Source organism: Melanaphis sacchari, unplaced genomic scaffold (genome assembly GCF_002803265.2).
Source record: "Melanaphis sacchari strain LSU unplaced genomic scaffold, SCAv2.0 Contig36_pilon_pilon, whole genome shotgun sequence".
NCBI lineage: Eukaryota > Metazoa > Arthropoda > Insecta > Hemiptera > Aphididae > Melanaphis > Melanaphis sacchari.
Window position 1 is genome coordinate 1,693,597 of NW_020271232.1, and position 20,380 is coordinate 1,713,976.

Below are 20,380 nucleotides of genomic sequence, written 5' to 3' on the forward strand. Positions count from 1 at the left end.
AGTATTAATATTAACATTTAGCGCATAATATGTAGATTTTGATACTGTGTAGTTTGTGGTTATATCAGTCTTGTATTACTTCAATCGTATTTTACAATTAGTGCAACAGTTCTAACAAATTAAAAATTACATTTCAAAAAAGAGTACTAGAGTCATTGATTATATATTTTATCATGAAATTAAAAAAAATATGTCTCTATATATTCTTATAATTGATTAAAATTGGTTTTACGATCATTGTTGAATTTTATATTTGTAGGTAAATAGATTTTTTGTAAGTTTTTGAGATTTTTGCTGCCCCCAGCAATGTTAAAAAAAAAAACATCTAATGCATTACTTTTAAACTATAATAAAAATCTCTCCTTTACTCTTCTTATAATATAAAATAGATAATTAAACATTACATAAAAATTGCATTATATCTAATTTAATGGGTTTATTTAACTAGTGTACCTATCTAATTAAACAGTATTTTATTAGTATTATAAAATTAGTTTTTTATGTCATTAAAGTGTTAGTGGTATGAGTTTTCTGCATAAAATATAACGGATGTCTATGGTAATATTATGTTCATTAAGAGAATATTAGGTACAAATGAACACAATATTACATTGTGATTGTAATAATCAATGGTACAATCATTACAAACTATTAGAATTATTTAAAAATATTTTTTAATTTTAAAGCAATACTTTTTTATTATCTGTATAATTTTCATATTTTTTACATTTATTCATGTATATTTAATGTAGGACTTATGTCAATTATAAATTTTGAAATAAAAACCAATTAGTTTTACACTAAAGGTTTTTCTTTGTGCATAAACAACATATTAGATATATTTTATTTATGCTGTATAGGTTTGTGCAATGATAATTGATATTTTTTTAAATTGGTATTTAATTATATTATGTACTAAAATGTATTCAGCTTATATATTATACATTCAAGTAAAAAATAATGCAATGTAACCCTCATAATTTTTAAAAAAATAATACTTATTACACAATGAATTAAACTAATATCAATATTAGTTTAATTCTATATCCGATAAGCTGTAATGATAGAATCATGGTTATTTTTTAGCTCTGTGGATAATTTATTTATTAGTTTGACACTAGAAAGTAGTTACTACGTACATTTTTAAAGAATAAGTGACCTAATAGCAACGATATTTAAGATTTTTCAAAGCCGTTAACGCTGTGTGATTTTAGTTTAATGATAATAAAAGCGTATAGTTTATTAGTACGCAATTTTAATGACATAAACTAGTTTCGAATGGTGGATTCAACAAATTCCATGGTTCTTGTCGTTTTTGGTCTATACATTCGTCATAAAATGGTTTAGTGTTTGTAACTGTGTAAATAGGGTTGTATCTTGTTTCGCCGCCGTACCATTTTGCCACCAATTTATTCCCATTTTGTTATTGGCTAGTTTTGCCACCAGGTGTTTATTTCCCAAATAATTTTTGTCAATATCTTTTATTATTATTATCCAATTATTGGATTTTGACTTTTTTGAGATCGAAAATTACAATTATTGTAATTATTACAATATATTATGTACTTAATATAATACTATATTTTTTAATGATTATTATAATTTATAATTAGTAAATACTTAATTAAATAAATTATTTAACTTCAGGAATGCAATTTTAATTATTTTGATTTAACTTATATGACATCTGGTAATTTAGTTAAAATAAAGAAAAATAGTATTATAGAATTAGTATTTATGAATTTATTGGCGTGAACTGTTATTTTTAAGATAGGAATATTTACTTCCTTGATAATATATATACTGCTAATAGTAGAAGTAACCTGTTGATTGCTTATACTAATGAATATTTTTTATAATAGTTATCCAGTCTAGTTTAGATTTTTGAAAAAAGTATCTCTTTCGGAATAATAGCGCCGTTGACGGTATACTACACAATGTACATTGTACATATAGAAATATTGATATCATCAATACGTTCATAATTTATTGTGATAATATATTATTACTTAAAAACATTATTTCTTTATTAATAGTTCGTATTGTAGTAGAATAGATACTAAATATTTAATATTAGGAATTACATGTAATTGTTAATATTTTATTATTAAGTTTATAGAAGTTAAATATTTAAGATTTTTCCAGGGTATTTTATTTAACATATTGAGTACGATAAAAACGAAAAATTGTAATTCACATTAACTTTTATTCAATGTATAGTCAGCAGAACTGTACGAAGAACAATAATTCATCAAAAATATATTTGCTATTGTTAATAATATAATACTATTAGTAAAGAATATCCACTGTTCAAGCCTAAGAAAAATGAGCAGATTTAAAATTAAATATCGTAATACACAATAATAAGCCACACTGCACTTTTTTTTTTCAAAAGTTTAAAAGATTAAATCCTTTTCAAAACAAAATTAAACCGAATGACTTAAAGTCCATGTAATGTGGGCACGTGTCTGGGAAACGGCCAACGCAATGTAACATTATATAATATCATAGTACACATTATAGTGTACTAGTTTTTTTGTATACCTACGGTTTAAAAAGAAAAAAAAAAAAAAATTATTTATATTTCGTGCGTATTACGGATCCAAGTCTTGTCGCACATTACAATTCTATTCAACGGTAGAGGGGTATGAAGAAAAAAAAAGTTACTGTGTTATAAGTCTATAACGTGTGGCGTGGGGTTTAGCGAGTGATGTGTTCATATTCTGTCATACGATAGTAATATCATGACGACGTCGTGTTGCGTGCGCATTCTAATGTCGGCAACAATAATATCGATATTATTGTTTTGCATCGACTCTTGTTCAACGGCTGCTTGTCATCGTCCGTCTCATCGCATCACCGAGTGTGTGCACCGATGATCGTGGCGCGTGCGACGGTCCCGTTGCGGGTCGAATGACTCGAACGTAACGTCCGGGGGATGGTTGATTAGTAGATGCGATGGGGATGCGGATGAGTCGTCAGTATTACGCGCCGGCGATGTGCGCATACCGTTTGCCGGGAAACGGATACGAACGCGCGTAAGTCGACGTCTGCAGCGGAACACCGTAATATTCTGTTGTCGCTGGCAAACGCATCGAAAAACGAGAGCACCTTATTGTAATATGATGTCAAGGGATTTCGTGCGTTTTCGTTGTGATTTCGTTCAGACGGATGGAAAGTGGATGACCGTAATAATTACTTATGAGTTATGAACTATAGTTATGACTGCTACGAAGAACCTGTTTCGTATTGTAGTACAATTATTGATGATACGCGCGTTTAGACCGATTAATATGATATATTATATATGTTATATATGTGTGTATTATACTCGAACCGTGTAGATCAAATAATATTACATGATTATACGTTCTCTGAGTAGAATCCGATTCATGAGTATCAAAACTTTAATAGTACTAAGAATCATTGGTGGTTTACGCTTAGTTGTTGGACATTTGAGGATATTTTATGTTTACATTATTTTTGAGATTATGAATATGTTATAGTCCTAAATAATACATTTTATGTTTTGTAATTAATTTATAATAATCAATAACATATTATAATGTAAGGGCTAGTTACATATATATACTGTTGTATAGCCATCAGCTGGTACTTTTTTTCATGAACTATTAATAAATCATTTTTTTATGCAATGTGTTGTGCAGGGTTGTTCAGGCGCGTTCCTGTGTCACGTGTCCGTCAGGCGCAACAATTATATAACTAAACATGCTTTAATGTCAGTCGGAATAACGTCAACGTACGGATCAAATGAGCTTCGGCCAATGGGCGTGGGTGAATTATACTCATAATTTTTAAATGGGAGTTTCCCGAGTGCATCCCAAGAAAAAAAGATCATATTTTTGACTCTAGTGCGTCCCAGTTCATTTAAAATTAGCCAGAGTGCACTTCGAGGAGGTGAACTGACTTACACCTCAAAAATATTTTGTGATTCTTATTTATGATAATATATTTTATTTTAGCTTACACCTTTGAATTTGGGTGAGCGTACAAATTATTTTAAATATATATATTTTTTTTTATTTAAGAAAAATTGTATTTTTTTAGTATATCTATATAGGCTGGTGTTTAAATGTCATTCTTTTGATAAAATCTAGTCTTGATATTTTATTATTGAAATTTATTTATATTGTCTTCGATGATGAGTGAAATTTTCTAGTATGTAGTTCTTTTTGCTTTTCTTTGTATGACCGTTCGGATTGCTATTTTGGTGTTAATTTGAATTTTTTCTTAATATTTTCAAAAATGTATATATATCTGGGTGGTATATATAAAATAACGAATTGAAATTGGATGAACACTTTAACAAGCAATTGTTGTTCTTTCAGAACTATTATTCATTTCGATCCACATAGAAATAGGAAATTTTTTTCTAGAATTCGCATAAATTTTCATTAAATAATTTATAATTTCGTTGAGTTTCTGATGTTCTGGCATTATAGATATAAAATCTTCAACAAACAATTTCTCTATATCTTCCTCATTTAATATAGGTAATCCAAATATATTTTTTCAAAAATAAACCTATTTCTGTTTGGTTACAATATTGATTACTCAACCCCAAATTTTGAATATGGCATCATTATGCTCGCCTTAAATGAAAATGACATGCTTTATTAGTTATAATTAGTCAAACTTTTAATGCATTAAGATGAATAGATAATTCAAAATCAGCAAATATATATTTAGGAGAGTTACATAAATTTAATTTAAAACATTCTGTTTTTAATATATAAAAATATTTTGCATATAATTCACTTTCTTTATTATTAAGTAAAAATTACATTAAAGGTATGTTATTGACACGGTACGCAACGGTCGCCAGTACTAAGTACAGGAACCGCAGCGACCTGTCTACACTGTCACCACCACAATCACCACCATGGGTGGGTATACAATATCGTCAACTCCTCTACCAACGCCGTAAAGGCTAAGGCGGGACGGAAAGATAAGTCGTGCCGGACGAACATTGTCCGCCGGCGATCGCTCTCTAGTGTCACGACCGTCGCACATCCAACAGCGTCTCATGTTCCGATTGTTATCAAAGAAATTCTACAACGGCTCTACAAGGACTCTACTACGTTGGATTCACCAAGTTACGTCCAATCACTGAAGATAAAGAACTTCTCGCCGTATCCGTCCAACCAACCTGTTTGTGTGGCTTCACATCCGTTTGAGCATCCACAATTAAACGATCGGCTTTCCGCGGATTAAAACCACGACAACTGCCGAAGCCGCGTCATTATAACCATTTTAAATAATTACATAATCAATTTTGTACAATACTTAAAAGTACCATCTATTTATATAGTTTTAACTGTAATTAAAGCATTTAAACTTTTTTCATTACTATATTTAGATTACTGTCATTTGACATCAAAAATTGTTCGTCGTCATAAGTTTTGATTTCTAATGAATTCAATATTTCATGTATATTTTGAATATTACGAGGTCTTGCTAATAGTTTTAATCCACTGCCAAATAAATACCTGCTTTTCCAAAAGCGATTCATATCGGTTTTATTTAATGTATTAATATTAATATCCTTAAGTTCATGATATATTAATTTTAGTGATCGTTCACAAATCTTATCCTGTGCTTTTTTTAATAAATTACGAATAACTTATCTAACCATAATGTCTTGTTTGTCTTTTTCGTTGTTATGTTCTAATTTACTCTCTATAACAGTATCTCCATTTTCATTGGTTTCAAATGCAATTTACAACTTTTGTTGATATAATTAAATCGTCTTAATAATTTTTTAATATTTTATGGAATCTTAATTTATACTTGTAAATAATTTTTATTGGCTTACCATGTTAACTGGAAATGACATTTTTCAAAATTTTAATTATACTATACTATTTAATATTACGGCATTACTTCGCACGTAAATTCACTAGCACTTATTGACCGTAACTAAATAAGTTATAGTCGTGCTAAATTATTATCCAAGTTAAAATGCAATTTTCCACTGTTTTCAGTGTTTCACAATAATAGATGTATAAATTAAGTATCTAAAAGTATTATAGTTGTACATTTGAACCACCGTATTCAATTGTTAAACTTGTATCTTGAAAGGTTTATTCGATTATTTTATCTTAAATAGGTACCTATAGCTGTGGACCGAGGACGCATTCGGGTTATTTAATATAATTTGTCAATAAGACTGCAGTTATGAAAAAGGTAAAAATTAAAAACCTGACGTATTCGGGATATCCTCTTTCAAATTTCCCTCAGAATAAAAAAAAAAGATATTTGGATTCCATTTGGGGTCAAAAAAGGTATTGTTCGAATTTCATTCGTTCCGATCATCACAAAAAATCTTTTTATTAACCAATATTAGTTGATGGTTGAAAGTATATATATTTTTTAATGTTTATAGTTGATTGTTTTTATAATAACAGTTATATTGCATATAGCTAAAAAAAATAATAAAGATAACAATATAAAAATGAGCTACTTGTATATATTACATAGTAAAAATTTCAAAATAATATTGAAATTATTTAATAAAATATTTCTAAATTGTATATAATATATAATTTAGAAACGTTTATTTCTAAACTAGTTATATAGTGTTTTTTATTTACTGATCAGATTAAGCGTAATTTGAAAATCAACTGTTTTTAACTTGGTCCATTTCAAACATTTTTGCTTAGGAGAAATTAAATGGCACAATTGTTAAATTTAAACTATGGTTTAGATAAGGATTGAAGTTTGAAAATCTTAAATAAAATTATGCAGATCACAGTTACTTACGTAACTTTAATTACGATATTTTATAATTAGGTACATTAAAAACAGATATTACTTTAAAAATGGGCTTATATGTATTGTTTATATTTATACGAACTAACAATAATACACAACAATATTTATATAAAAATTGTACGTTATTGTATTATTAATAAATGTCGTCATATAGTAATTATTTTACCTAGGTTTTTCAGATTTTTTTAAACCTGTATGACTATATGTATTTTTATAATATTATTTTGGTAATAATACTCTGAATTCTAATTTTTGAATAACAGCAGTTCAGGGCAAGTTCATATGAAAATATTTAACTGGGTTTTAATAATTTAGAAATTTGTGAATAGTATAGGTAACTTAGCACGTAGTACCTACATGATACTTTTACAAACAATACACAGCGTGATACTAACCTTTACTGTGAGTTGAGCAGAGCTCAAATTTTGGACATGACACGCACGGCAAACGACATATCAGTGAATCTACCACATGACGAAACACTTGAAATATTTTAACTTCACGGTTAAATTTAGATATAGGTAACATTGTAAAAATCATGAAATGTTAAAGCTGGTTTCCACTACACACAGTTGCGTGCGTGTACATGCTTTTGATAATCGAGTTTGTTCTCTACGAACAAACTCAAAAGTTTCGCAACGGTTAACTTAGGAACTATGGTCATATTATTTATGAAAAATACACAAAAAAATATACATGTTATATATACACAAATATGTATATGCCAAATACTAAATCAAGGTCGGGTTCACAAACCACAATTACGTCATTTGTCATGTCGTGTTCTTTGTATCGTATTCTGATTGACTGTTGTAATCGTGGTATAATTAACCATGATCTACCGTGAGTTGAGCTGAGTTCAAATTTTGGACCAGAGACGAAACGGCAAATGACATATCTGTGAATTCAGCTTAAACTCAACAACATGGTAACGCGGTTAATCGTGTGGTAACATTGTATAACCACTTTGGTATACTAAAAGGTATACCATAGATACCAATTACCAACTAATCATAATAAATTATTTTTATGCGCGTATCCGTGAACATATATATTGGAAAAGAAACCAGTTTTAACTTTAGTATGCATGGTATCAAAAGTACGGTTCGACAAATAAAAATTGGTCATTTTTCGTTTGTCAGTGATCATCGGTCTTATGACAATGATCGTTTTTTTCCTTTCCCGTTTAGAAGTTACGTTGTCAATTCACTACTACTTTTGATCAAATCATTTTCACGTTGGTTCCCGTAAGTGCGTGGTCGCGTAGATAATACAGTATTTTGCAGTGAAACATAACTCCGGAAAACGAGTCTTGAACGAGTATTCTGATGATTATGCGCTGGATGGCTTTTAAAGGTAGGATGCTCATTAGTCACTTGTAATATTTAGTTTCTTTGTAAAAATAGCATTAGTTTCATGCGCTTTTAAAATATACTTAAATATATTGGTTTTACCGATGCTTAAAATTTAAATGTGTAATACGTCTGCATGTATAGAAATATAGTACACGTTTGGAATATCCAAATAAAATATTAGTAAAATAATCATGTGACTACGATATATACTTAATTATAAGCATTATTAAGTATTTTTATATTGGCACTATTGTTAATTATCGTAATTTAATGTTATATGTAAATAAATTGTAGACTATTCTTGCTTTAGTAACTACTTACTACTGAGTTTCTGAGTAGAAAAATTATTTAAATAGCAATATTATTTAATTTGTTGATTGTTTACTAGGAAAAATATATATTATTTACGGCTATCACAAAATAGTTACCGGGAATAACAATTTAGTTAAAAGCAAGTGGTTATTCAGTGGGTATTGAATGGATAACATTTTGGTTAATACAAATAAATTAAAAAAAAATTTTGTATAGGGGGGGGGGTGATAAAACCATCATAATATAATATTTTTTTTTAAATGTGTTTAAAAAAAAATAAAAAAATAAGAATAATATGTAAATTACTAATAATTACTTATTAATATTTATATGGATTGGTATATTTTTTTAATAAATTTATATTTAGTATAAATTGAGTATATAAAACTGAAAAGTTATTTTTAAAGATCTATAAAAGAATATTAGAAGTCTAAAATGCGATTTATAGACTTAACGTGAAAAAAATTGTATGAAAGGAAAATAGAAAACCTTAGACCTATTGATTATCACAAATAATTAAAATAAGTATTAGTATGTACGTTTATATTGCCAAGAAAAATTAAAAATCTTATCTTATAATATATCTTTTATATTAACAAAAAACCAGATACTTAGATACTTTCAGTGACCACTTTTAAAATTGTGAAATTATTAAACTAAATTGTTCATATCGCATAAAAAGTTATTTTCACTATGTATCATATCTACATTTTGTCTTAGAAATTATTTTTGATTTCTATTTTGTATAGTGTTATGCGTGGACAGCTAAACTATACGTACACGGTTTTTTGCATTCGTGTTATGTTTAAATTAGTGTCGCTTAAATTCATCGGAATTTTTCATACCTTATACCAATCGACACAGTTTTTAAATTAGTTATTAACCCTCAATGTCTACCATTGGTATAACTCAATCTTTTTTTTTGTAAAAAGTAAATTTAAGTTTACCAATTAATAATTATCTATGTATCATAGTATCTACATGTTTTTTAATATACCTAATTTCACTTCAAGATATCGCCGCGGAGGTGACCTTAGGCCACACGATTAATCCGCAATCCGCATCAATTAATTCGACTCCGTAGTCTATACAATTTATAAAAACAGAACTATAAAAATACATTATTACATAACTGTAAATAATGTATCAATTCTTTCTCTTGATACTGATAAATACTTAGATCTAAACTTCAATAAAAGATTAACACGGCAAAATCATAAAAGAAAAAAAAGATTAATACTCATTTAGTCATTTCCCGTTCTCGATCTTTAAAAATATTATTCTCATAAAATAAGTTCTTAACACTAAAAGCTAAATTACCAATTTATAAATCTTTTCTGAAACTCACATGGATGTACAGAATCCAACTTTGTGGATCAGTGAAAAATTCTGGCATTCTAAAATATCACACTTTGAAAAATTATTAATGCTCCACCCTTTGTTTCTAATCTGATTTTTCACAAAGACCTAGATATAAAAACAGTAAAAAAAGAAGCTGGTGTTCTCTATAAATGGTTTAATATTAGATTAGAAAACCATGAAAATTCTCTAATAAAAGGCTTACAAATTCCATCACTTTCTGAAAATTCACGTCGCAGACTTGAAAGAGAATAGTGTAGAGATCATTTAACTTAATCCTGTAGTAACGCAACTTCCAAGTTGCGTGCCACTAATGTGTGGCTCTTTATTCACGTTTCACGTAATCCCATTAATGTTTTTATATTTCCTATCTCGCATATACTTATTGTGTTTAATTACATAGATTGTATATTTCTTGTAAAAATAAAAATAAAAATATTGTGTATATTTTTAATATTTAATTTATTTATTCTACACTTTTCTTGATAAAATGCAAATTCATATAATATATTTTTTTTAATTTACAATCCATACATTAGTGAAAAAATAAGTATAAATGTTAATATAATAATAGAAATATATGTTCATTTTTTGAAAAAAACCCATTCAATGACCGCCCTGTGATAACTGATTAGTATTATTTTTTATAGTTTTAAATAGTATAAGTATGAAGGCATTAATTTTGGTTATGTGTTATGATTTATTCTCATAGGATCTTTATTTGTTAATTATATATTCATACTTTACAAAAATGAATCGTAATATTTCTACTAATATTTTTTTACTTGAATACAATAATACAAAAACAGATAATACTACATTGATTATTCAAAATTACGTTTTAGACTTAAGTTAATACAAGTATAAGCTAAAGCTAATGAACGATTTTATTGTATATAGCACTGTTGCTTAATAATCTATAATTAGCACAGTGAAAAATAATATACATCATAATATAAAAGTAAACAAATTACGTATATATTATTTTCGTAAGGAAATATATAGGTATTTTTTCCTACTTAATCAGTTATAAATATAATAACACAACTACTGGGTTTCCTAAAACGGTGATTCTCAACCTTTTTTGTATGACGACACCTAATTTAGATCTATGGAATGGTGACACACTAATCCAGGCAGCCCATAGATACAATTAGATACAATTTTTGCACATTAATTATTTAAAAAATTTTGTATTATTTAATATTAGTACTTCACGTACACATTTGGACTTACTCGGCGATGCATTAGTGTGTCGCGACACAATGGTTGAGAATCACGGTCCTAAAGGAACCCTAGACAAAATTCTAGAGAGTATATTATGTACTGTACCTATATAGATACAATTTAATATTATTTTAAATAGTTTATTGTACACTGTACAATATATATTAATAAATATTATAATATACAATTAATTTATCAGAAAGTGGAATATTTTAACTTGTAGATATTTAATATTAAATAACACATGCTAATGAGCAGGTAGTACGTACCATTTTAAAGCTTATTTGTTATCAGTATTATCGATTATTGTTAGTCGCTTGTCAAAAAATATAATAAAAAATACCGTAGATTAATTTATTATTATTATTTTTTTTTTATTGATCTTATTAAGCTCAGTAACTAAGGCCATTAGTTATGGATAGAAACAGTAGGTTTTTTGTGTAAGGTTTGTTTGTAAAGTTTATTTAGTACGGTTGGAACACGTATGTGTATATGTGTGTGCCATGGATTCGACTAAGAACTCGGGTGGTCACCCATCCGAGGGCTGATGACGCCGGCTGATGTTTGATCTCAGAACACATTTGTGACTGAGGCCAACCACCGCGCTACACCAGGCCACAATTTACTTTTATGTACCTAACTATATGTTAATAATTAGTTTAATTCATTGTGTCTGGACATTTGCATTAATCAACAGACAGTAGCTCTAATCGATCTGTATAGGCAACAACAAAAATAGTAAATATCGATATGGACAATCGATCGACTGGGACAATCTATATTTTCTCGCCTTAATTTCTTTTTTATTAAAAAGAAAATGGTCAATTTTTCTCTAAATATTTATAGCAATTAATTATCGTGAATTAACGCGTGACTTGTTTTGGAATTTTTTTAGTATCTTAATATCATGTTTAAATTTAAAAGTAACGAAGGAGGTTATAATTAGAAATATTTTAATTAGCATGGAGTTATTAGAAAGTTCTACCGATCGAATGAATAAGACATTAGTAGGTAAATTGAAACATGATATTATTATCAATTTCATAATATACAATTTGACATAGTAAAAGATAAACATATAAAATTAGACTGTTCTGTTTACGAAATCAACATTTTTATGTCGATACATATATTACAAATACAAGAAGTATTAAGAACTTTGAAAATTTGTATTGTTGGTAAATTTTTTTCTGTCAGCCAGTTAAAAATAGGTATCATTTGGCATTACTTTATAATGAAATATGATTAATAACTTTTTAGTTTTATAAAAAAACTTTTGTTTTATACATGTCTATGAAAAATTGGGTCTTGCCCGTAAAATAAATACAAATATATTTTCATAATTATTATATTCCAATCATAAAAGTATGTTATTTACTTATTTATCTATATAAGTATAATTTGGTTTTGTATTATTATTAATTATGTTTTAGCATTTGATGTTAAAATATATTAAAAAAAAAAAATGGTATAAAAATGTTATGTCCATAAATAAATACTAGTTTCATCTTTCTCACAGTTCCGTTTCTGGATGATAAATGTAAAACGTGGTAATGTGATATATGTGATTATCAAGTAGATATGTTTTTGCTATTCTCATACATGAGTGGATGGCTATATGATATAAACGCCAAAGGCGCAAAAATGACGTATCATTTGCATTAAAATTTGTTGGACATAAGTACCAATCTAATATTATTTATCTGTTATACCCAATATATGACATATGCGCATAAAATAAAAAAAAAAAATTATTATTTGTACTAATATTAATATTTTATATATTTCATACAAGTATTACAAAATATTTAAAATTTTCAATAATCGTTACAATACAATATATATATATAAAAAAAAAAAAAATGAATAAATATAATTTAAAAAAAAAATTGATTTATTTTTTAATGCAATTTTTTTTGTATTTAATATTTTATTGTAACATTAAAAGTGGTACAAAGATACTTATAGAATTTTGGCGTTCATGTTTTTCATTGAAGTACATACTTTAACATTCATGTATAATTGAGATTTAATAACATATTAAAATAGGTAGTAGTTGTTTAATAAGCGAACAAAATAATGATAATTTGATATATTATTAGATTTTTTTATTGATAAACTATTATAAGAAATAGTTCTATTTATGTTTATCATATATAAGTAATATTAAATAAAAAAATGATTTTGGAAATTACTTTAATGAGGAAAGATATTAGACAGAAAAAGTATATTATAGGAGTATTTTGTATTATAAAAAGAAAAAAAAGTTTGAATCATACGTATAGTCATTTATTAAAATGTAAAGGTAATAAAAATAAAATTTAAATAAGTGAGAAAACACATTTTTTTTATTTTTTTTACATTATATAAAAAATCCAGTATGTTGTGTATTTCATCAGCATATGTAAATATGTTGAGAATAAAATTGATGAGATCGTATATATTTTGGTTTATATAATTTTACACTGAGCTTACATTAAGTACGAGTATTTGTTCACTTTTCGTAATTTATAGATAAAGTTCTTTTTGTCAAAATGCAAGTATACACATATAATAATTAAACAGCTAATAAATAGAATGAATAATTTATGTATATTCAACAGTTATTATTCATTAAAAATAGAATGAATTATATCCTTACTTAGAAAATGTAAATTTTAATAAAAAGTCTACAAAATAAATTGGTAATTTTTAGCTAAGTACTCGGATACTCCCAATTAGGTAGTCTTATAAGTTTTCCGTAATAGTATATAACTCATGAGAAATCATCTCATTTATAAAATGCAATGTAATTTAATTTTAACAATCTCACATGGTTATTTCGTAAAATAATTTCGATGAATTTTATTACCAAATTATACTATGTTAGTTACTTCTAAATAGTGATTACTGATTACATATTAGGTACTATTAATTTTCCGAATTCAGATATTTTCTGGTTACTAATTTCCATTATAATAAAACTTTTTATTATTAATAAGCAATGCCTAATTAAAATAAGTAGTGTTAATTATATGGTGATTATAAACCATTATTATATTATTACAATATAACAATATCTGTACATAGTAATCATAGTATTAATAGTTATCAGTTATAATTATGATATAATATCATTGCTCAAATTAAATATATTATTGTAATTATTTCTGGAATATATAATTATAATATACAGGAGATGTTTGAATAGATTATGCGTTAACATCTTCAAGTATATCGTACGAATATGGGCGTTTTGAAGTTACAGTAGTTACTAGCTAGAGTACCTACTAAACAAAATTTAAATAAATCCCACGGAGTGCTTCGTCTATCCCCTATTCTTTTATAATTTTCATTCAATCAAAATTAACTAAATAAAAATAAAAATATTATTAATATTAATACATCACAGGTTGTTAAAAAATGTCATCTATAAATAATTTAAAAAATGTAAGCGTTACATTTTTTTCAGTATACCAAGGAATACATTTGCAGTAATCAAAGACCTCTCTCTCTTCTCTAGTCTCTACATGAGTTAGGCTACAGTTACGTCCAGGGTATAGGATTTAGTATCGTTCTCGACATTCATAAATATAATATCGCCTTCCTTCCCAAGATTTAAACCAAAAATAAATTTACCCACATTATTTGTTTTGGTTTAAGATCTAACACCCTTCAAACGAGGACGTAACTTACGTTGATGAGTAGGTGTGGGGTTAGATTAAGCAGTTCGTAATTACGTATATATATACAAACAAAACTAATTACAAAACTTCGAAGCGGTTTTTGGGACGGAATACCAGTGGTCTGCTCATCGGGGTTTTAAAACGCTGCGATTTTTACAGACTCGTTTACCGACTGTATAAAAATGAAAAATCGATTTGCGTTCGTATTCATGTAATATGTATATATTGTATGACATAACACACGCAGATGACAATCCGGAGATCACTGATGCTGGGTATAATTTATGATAACATTACAATACATTATTATGATTATGAGGGTAGTCCGGGTGCGCGTCACACACACACACACATACACACATACGCGCGCGCGGAAAAGAGGCGCCGCCAGTCACTCGCCGTCCGAAGGGTTCGCGTCAGAGTAGACTTTTCGGTGTTCCTCCACGCGCGCGCGCGCCCACGTGTGTGTGTGTGTGTCGATGCGCGGAGAGGGCGCACACACGTGAAATGCCCGAGTTACTTTGGGGGGCTCCGGTGGCGTCGTCGTCGTCGTTGCCGTTGCCGTTGCCGCCGCCGTTTAACGATTGGCGACAGCCCGGGATCGGCAGCAGCAAGCTTCCCCCGCCGCCGCGCGCACCGCCACCAACACCGAACACCTTTACGCGCGTACAAATCCCCTGCCACTACCTCCGCCGGCGCCACCGCCGACAACGCCGCCACCGCCGTAACCTCGCGCGCGGACACCGCTCGTAAAGCGGCGGCGGGAGGTGCGCGCGTCCATGGCGTATATTATGGTAAACTTTTATCAGCCACCACCGGCAGGGCGCCCCCACCGGCGGTCGGCGTCGTGGCGGCGTCACGCACCCGCACAAAGCGGAGTATCGCCGCGCAGTCGGGGAAGCGGCGCACGCGCGTCCACAGTACCCAGTGGAACGCGGTCGACGCTGAGCCGCGTCTCTGCCCGTGGCTCGTGCGTCGTCGTCGTACTCCGTCACCGTACACGCGCGACACGTTACATTTGTCGGCCGCGAGATAACGAGATAATACTGCACGCGCACACACACACACACACACACACACACACACACACACACACGCGCTCACACATATAATATTATATCGGCGAGATAACTGCCGTCGGTGGTGTGCTGCTGGCGGTGGCCGCGGTGGTGGTGCAGTATACGCGGAAACGGCACAGTCGTTGCCGTCCGTCGCGGTGCACTACGTAGCGCCGCGCGAAGGTACACGCATACTGTAAAATATACATCGCGCACACACGCGCCCGCGCGCGCTCGCACGGTTACACGGCACACACATTTCGTGCGTCGCGTTTCTCCTCCGTCTACACAGTACGATCGTTGCAGTCAGTCGTCGTCCGACGTGTGTGCGGCGTGTTCCGTCCGGAGCAACATTTAATGCCCGTGTACAATAAATAATAATATATTATATTTTTTTTAAGAACATAACCGACAAGACATGATATTATATTGTACAATACAATATCCATAATATTGTATTAAAGTACATTTTTATTTTTTTTTCGTCGTTCGTCGAACGCGTGTGCGAACCCATGGCGAACTGAACTCGCCGGCGATTTTGTGTTCCCCCCCGTTTCGTGTACCGGTCTGTCCGGTTAACCGCTGTCCCGGTGCCAGAGAATTTAGACGAAATATTATTATTATGATAGTGTGGTAAACGGCGGTGCGCGAGTGTTGCTGTTACCGCTGGTGTTGCCTGTTGTTATTGTTGCTGTGCAACGTGCGACGTATACGCGCGACCGACGACATGAAGAAGTTCACGTTCAAAGGTGTTTTGGACGGCATACGGTCCTCGGTGGCGCCCCAGATCAAACCCGATCAGGATATCGTCGAGACGCTCCGGCCCGAATACTTCCAAGTGGCCAAGGTGAGCTCGATCTACGGCAGTATCCGCCGATCTATAAATAACACAATATTTGAAATATTAATAGTATAATAATAGTAATATTAATAATAATTATGATCATATAATTAATGATAAAAACAATAACAATTGCGTACCTATCGCGTAATATTGTGCACTGACTGATGCAGTACGACCGTATAGCGATGTCGTTCAAACAGTGGCGGGGTTACCGTATAGCGATTCCCGCGCGGCTCGGTATCGTTGGCGCTCGCTCGTCACAAGGTGGGGGTAAACGCGAGGTTATCGCGTGGCCACAGTCGCCTATATTCGTGCGTTGTGTTTAATAGTAATAATAATAATAATATTGTTATTTAATGGCCTACTCTATTCGCTGTGTTCCACTCACCGGTGATAATGTTGGTCGCGCGCGCGCCCGCTTATCGGACCGCATTCAAAGCGACGACGGTGGCCTACCTATACAATAACAATACGGCGGCGGCGGTAGCACTCGTCGGCCGCGGCAGCGGTTCAACATGTGCGACCATATGGATGTCAGTCAAACAGACCTCTGCCGCCGCCGCCCACCGTATGCAGCTCGTCACATGAACCAGCAATAATGTGTTGATGTAGACGCGGTGCGTATTGAAATTACGCGTCTTTTTACGATAAAATATGGACACACGTGCAGTAGTGTGCAAACACAGTAAACATTACCTGCCGGTGTACGCTCGTAGTCGTCATTATAAATTGGTTTATAATAAATGGTTTTTTTTTCGCATACTCAATAACGGCATACTGCTGCAGCGATTACTGTACAAAATATACGTTTGTATGTGTGTGTGTTATACGGGAGTGTACGCAGCCTGTAACATATTATAGACATTTTTTAACATATTTTTTGTTGTTTCACTATAATTCCGTCTACGTAGGTAGGTAGGTAGGTAGGTAGGTATACTTACAATGATTTTGGGATAGGAGGTGATCTACACTTGTACAGTTGTTCGTATTGGTTCGGGATCTGAGATCTAACGACTAAACCAATTTTTTTTTTTTTAAAAAACGTCAAACAGTCCCTCCTGTTTTTCCGTTAATTAATTAATTGTTTACCTAACACATTGTAGCTGTATGTATTGCTTTGATCGAATCGATTATCGTTTTATATTCACGAAATGCGATGTGTATTTTTGGCATATTTGTATTATTATCATTCTGTATCGTGGACGCTGTATGGCAAATTTCATACGTAAAATAAGATAATTTATACGTGTGTTTTGTATTTGGTTCTCGTGGTTAGTCGCACATGGCATGGTTTCAAATAACGAGTTACATCAAATTAAATAGTTGTTTTTTCTTTTAACATATTATTGACGATCAATAACGTAGGCTAATGTAATAGATAATATATACATTACGTTATTAAGGTTCCTTACGCGAACTTAAAATAATATGACTTGGTAGGTTTATACATTGATTTTTAAATCATAATGTTCTTATAACTAAAAACTTGCAAGTAGACGATTTATTTTTTGGGTTTTATAAAATGTCCGGTTCAGAAAAGACCTATTTTGAAATTATTAATATTTTGATTATGCAAACCCATAAACTTGAATACGTGGTTGTCTGAGAACTGGAATAAATAATATAAAATGAAAAATTTAAAAAAAATTACCACTTATTATAAATTGTTTTGTTAAAAAACCGTAAGTGTAACCTATTGGTCATACTGTAAATTGTGTAGATGTACGTGTACTTTACGCATACGTTGGTTTTATTTATTGTTTGCTTTATACATAGCTCTAATGGTTCTTTGATAGTATTTTAATTTATAAGCAAAATAATATGAAAGTAAACTGTAAATTCAACGTAATGGAAAATCGATTGAATTCTGTTGCGTAAAAGAATTTAATAAAATGTTAAAAAAGGTTTTTATTTCAACAAAATATTGTGAAAAGATAGAAGAGTTAAGCTAGTTATAAAAATAATGTTGCTGCTTGTTGTGGGTATACCACAGTGATTTATTAGTAATACAATATTAAAACATATTAATTATATTTTGTAAACAAATAATACTTGTAATACTTGGACACTTAATGGCTGATAACAGTGATAACTGACATACTTGCGTAAAATTATTTTAGATAGGTAATGTAGGTACTAGGCAGTAGGATATATTAACTATAGTCATATGTTTATTTAATTAAAATTTAAACATCAATAAACATTCAAGATTTAACTTGTAATATTTTATATTCATTGAAATTTAAAAGTTGTTAGATGTATTATTATATAATAAAAACAGTTGTGTGTTATTGTAGGTGTGTTGCACAATGCAATGTATACTATATATTTATATTCATTATTTCAGAAATGACCTTCATACATAGAATGCTAATAATTTTATTTTGTTCATTCAAATTGCTTTGATAGGATATTTTGTAGTTATCAAATCAACATATTTTTTGTTTTGAAATTTCATAGTATATTTTGTTGTTTCTAGTTAAGTTTGTATATTTGAGAAGTATGTAACTATTGACCAAAATTAATATTATTTTTTAAGTGACTGGAATTTATTATTTTAAACTATTTGAAATTAATCATTAAACTAAGAAATGTGAAAGTAATTTAAACCTATAGATGTTCTTGATTGTCTCAAAGGAAAATTAATTTATAGTGATTCACGTAAAAATGAAATAACATTTTCAAGGTTAAAGCAAAACAATATTATTGTAATAATAACGTATAATAATTTAAACTCCGATTGTTATCCATCGTCAACGTAATTGTCACAGGTATATGCACAGACTTTCGGAAACAACTCGTTATTGCTAAATCTCTAGGTGCCCAAATCAACGCGTGTTTTTAGTTAGTCAAATTCTAAATAAGTGTCTATTTTAATTTGCTTGTTTCAATTGCATTTTTCATAAATATATTTTAAGTTGTCAGTTTGAAAACGTCAATAAGTCTATTGCAAAAATACTATTAAAGCCTGTTAGGACTTTGATATATTGTTCGTTTTTGAATTTCTCGTAGGTAAACTGGAGAGGGTTTCCTCCTTTCCAACGGGTATCGCACAGTCTAAAAAGCATCGCCTTGGAATGTCGATTTCATGTTAAACAAAAAATTGCATACATATTATACATAATGGAAAACACGCCTTAAAAAACAACATAATGATATCTTTTTTGTAATTTTATAGTTGTAAAAATATATAATTATTCAAATGTCAGTTTTATACTGCGTATCTCATTTTTTAAAGTATAATTAATTCATTTTATTTTTTGAGAAGTATAATTATTCATAACCGTTTTAGGATATTATTTCTTAAGTTTTATATCCTGGATGTATACTACCATTTGTTTTGTTAGTTTCCTAGAGGATTAACTCCCCTTAGTTGTGTCCTTAACGTTTCTAACTTAAGTCTTCTTTAGTGTAAGACTATTAATTTATACATCTTACATCAAATATATGATCAGTTAATAAAAAAATAAATATACAATTTTAATATAATAAGTAAATTGTATTGTAGAGAAATCCATGATTATATTATTATTAAAGATTTTTATTTATATCGCTTAATAAATCTGGATTACTATACTTACACTTATTATGACATGTTCAACCACAGTAAAAAGCTACAGAGAATTTCTGTATTTTTCTTTTGTATTTAATTTATTTTATATTGAAAGAAATTTTCTGTTTTGAATACAACACTTATACAAAACCTGAAAAATATATTTAAAATGTCTCAAGATGGGTAATAATTAATTTTATTTTTAATTCTTT

General features: G+C 29.9%; 1 protein-coding gene across 4 annotated transcripts in view; it reads left to right on the plus strand.

Moving 5' to 3' along the window:
- The first annotated feature begins 15,654 nt into the window (after window positions 1-15,654).
- LOC112597010 (syntaxin-binding protein 5) overlaps window positions 15,655-20,380 on the plus strand; it is a 136,200-nt gene continuing 131,474 nt past the window's right edge. For 2 of the 4 annotated variants that reach the window (XM_025342909.1, XM_025342911.1), the window contains exon 1: window positions 15,655-16,618. In XM_025342909.1, the coding sequence (XP_025198694.1) occupies window positions 16,499-16,618 (120 nt within the window). In that variant the 5' untranslated portion in view covers window positions 15,655-16,498. The remainder of the gene's footprint in view (window positions 16,619-20,380) is intronic. The other 2 variants (XM_025342910.1, XM_025342912.1) reach the window with 2 other exon arrangements.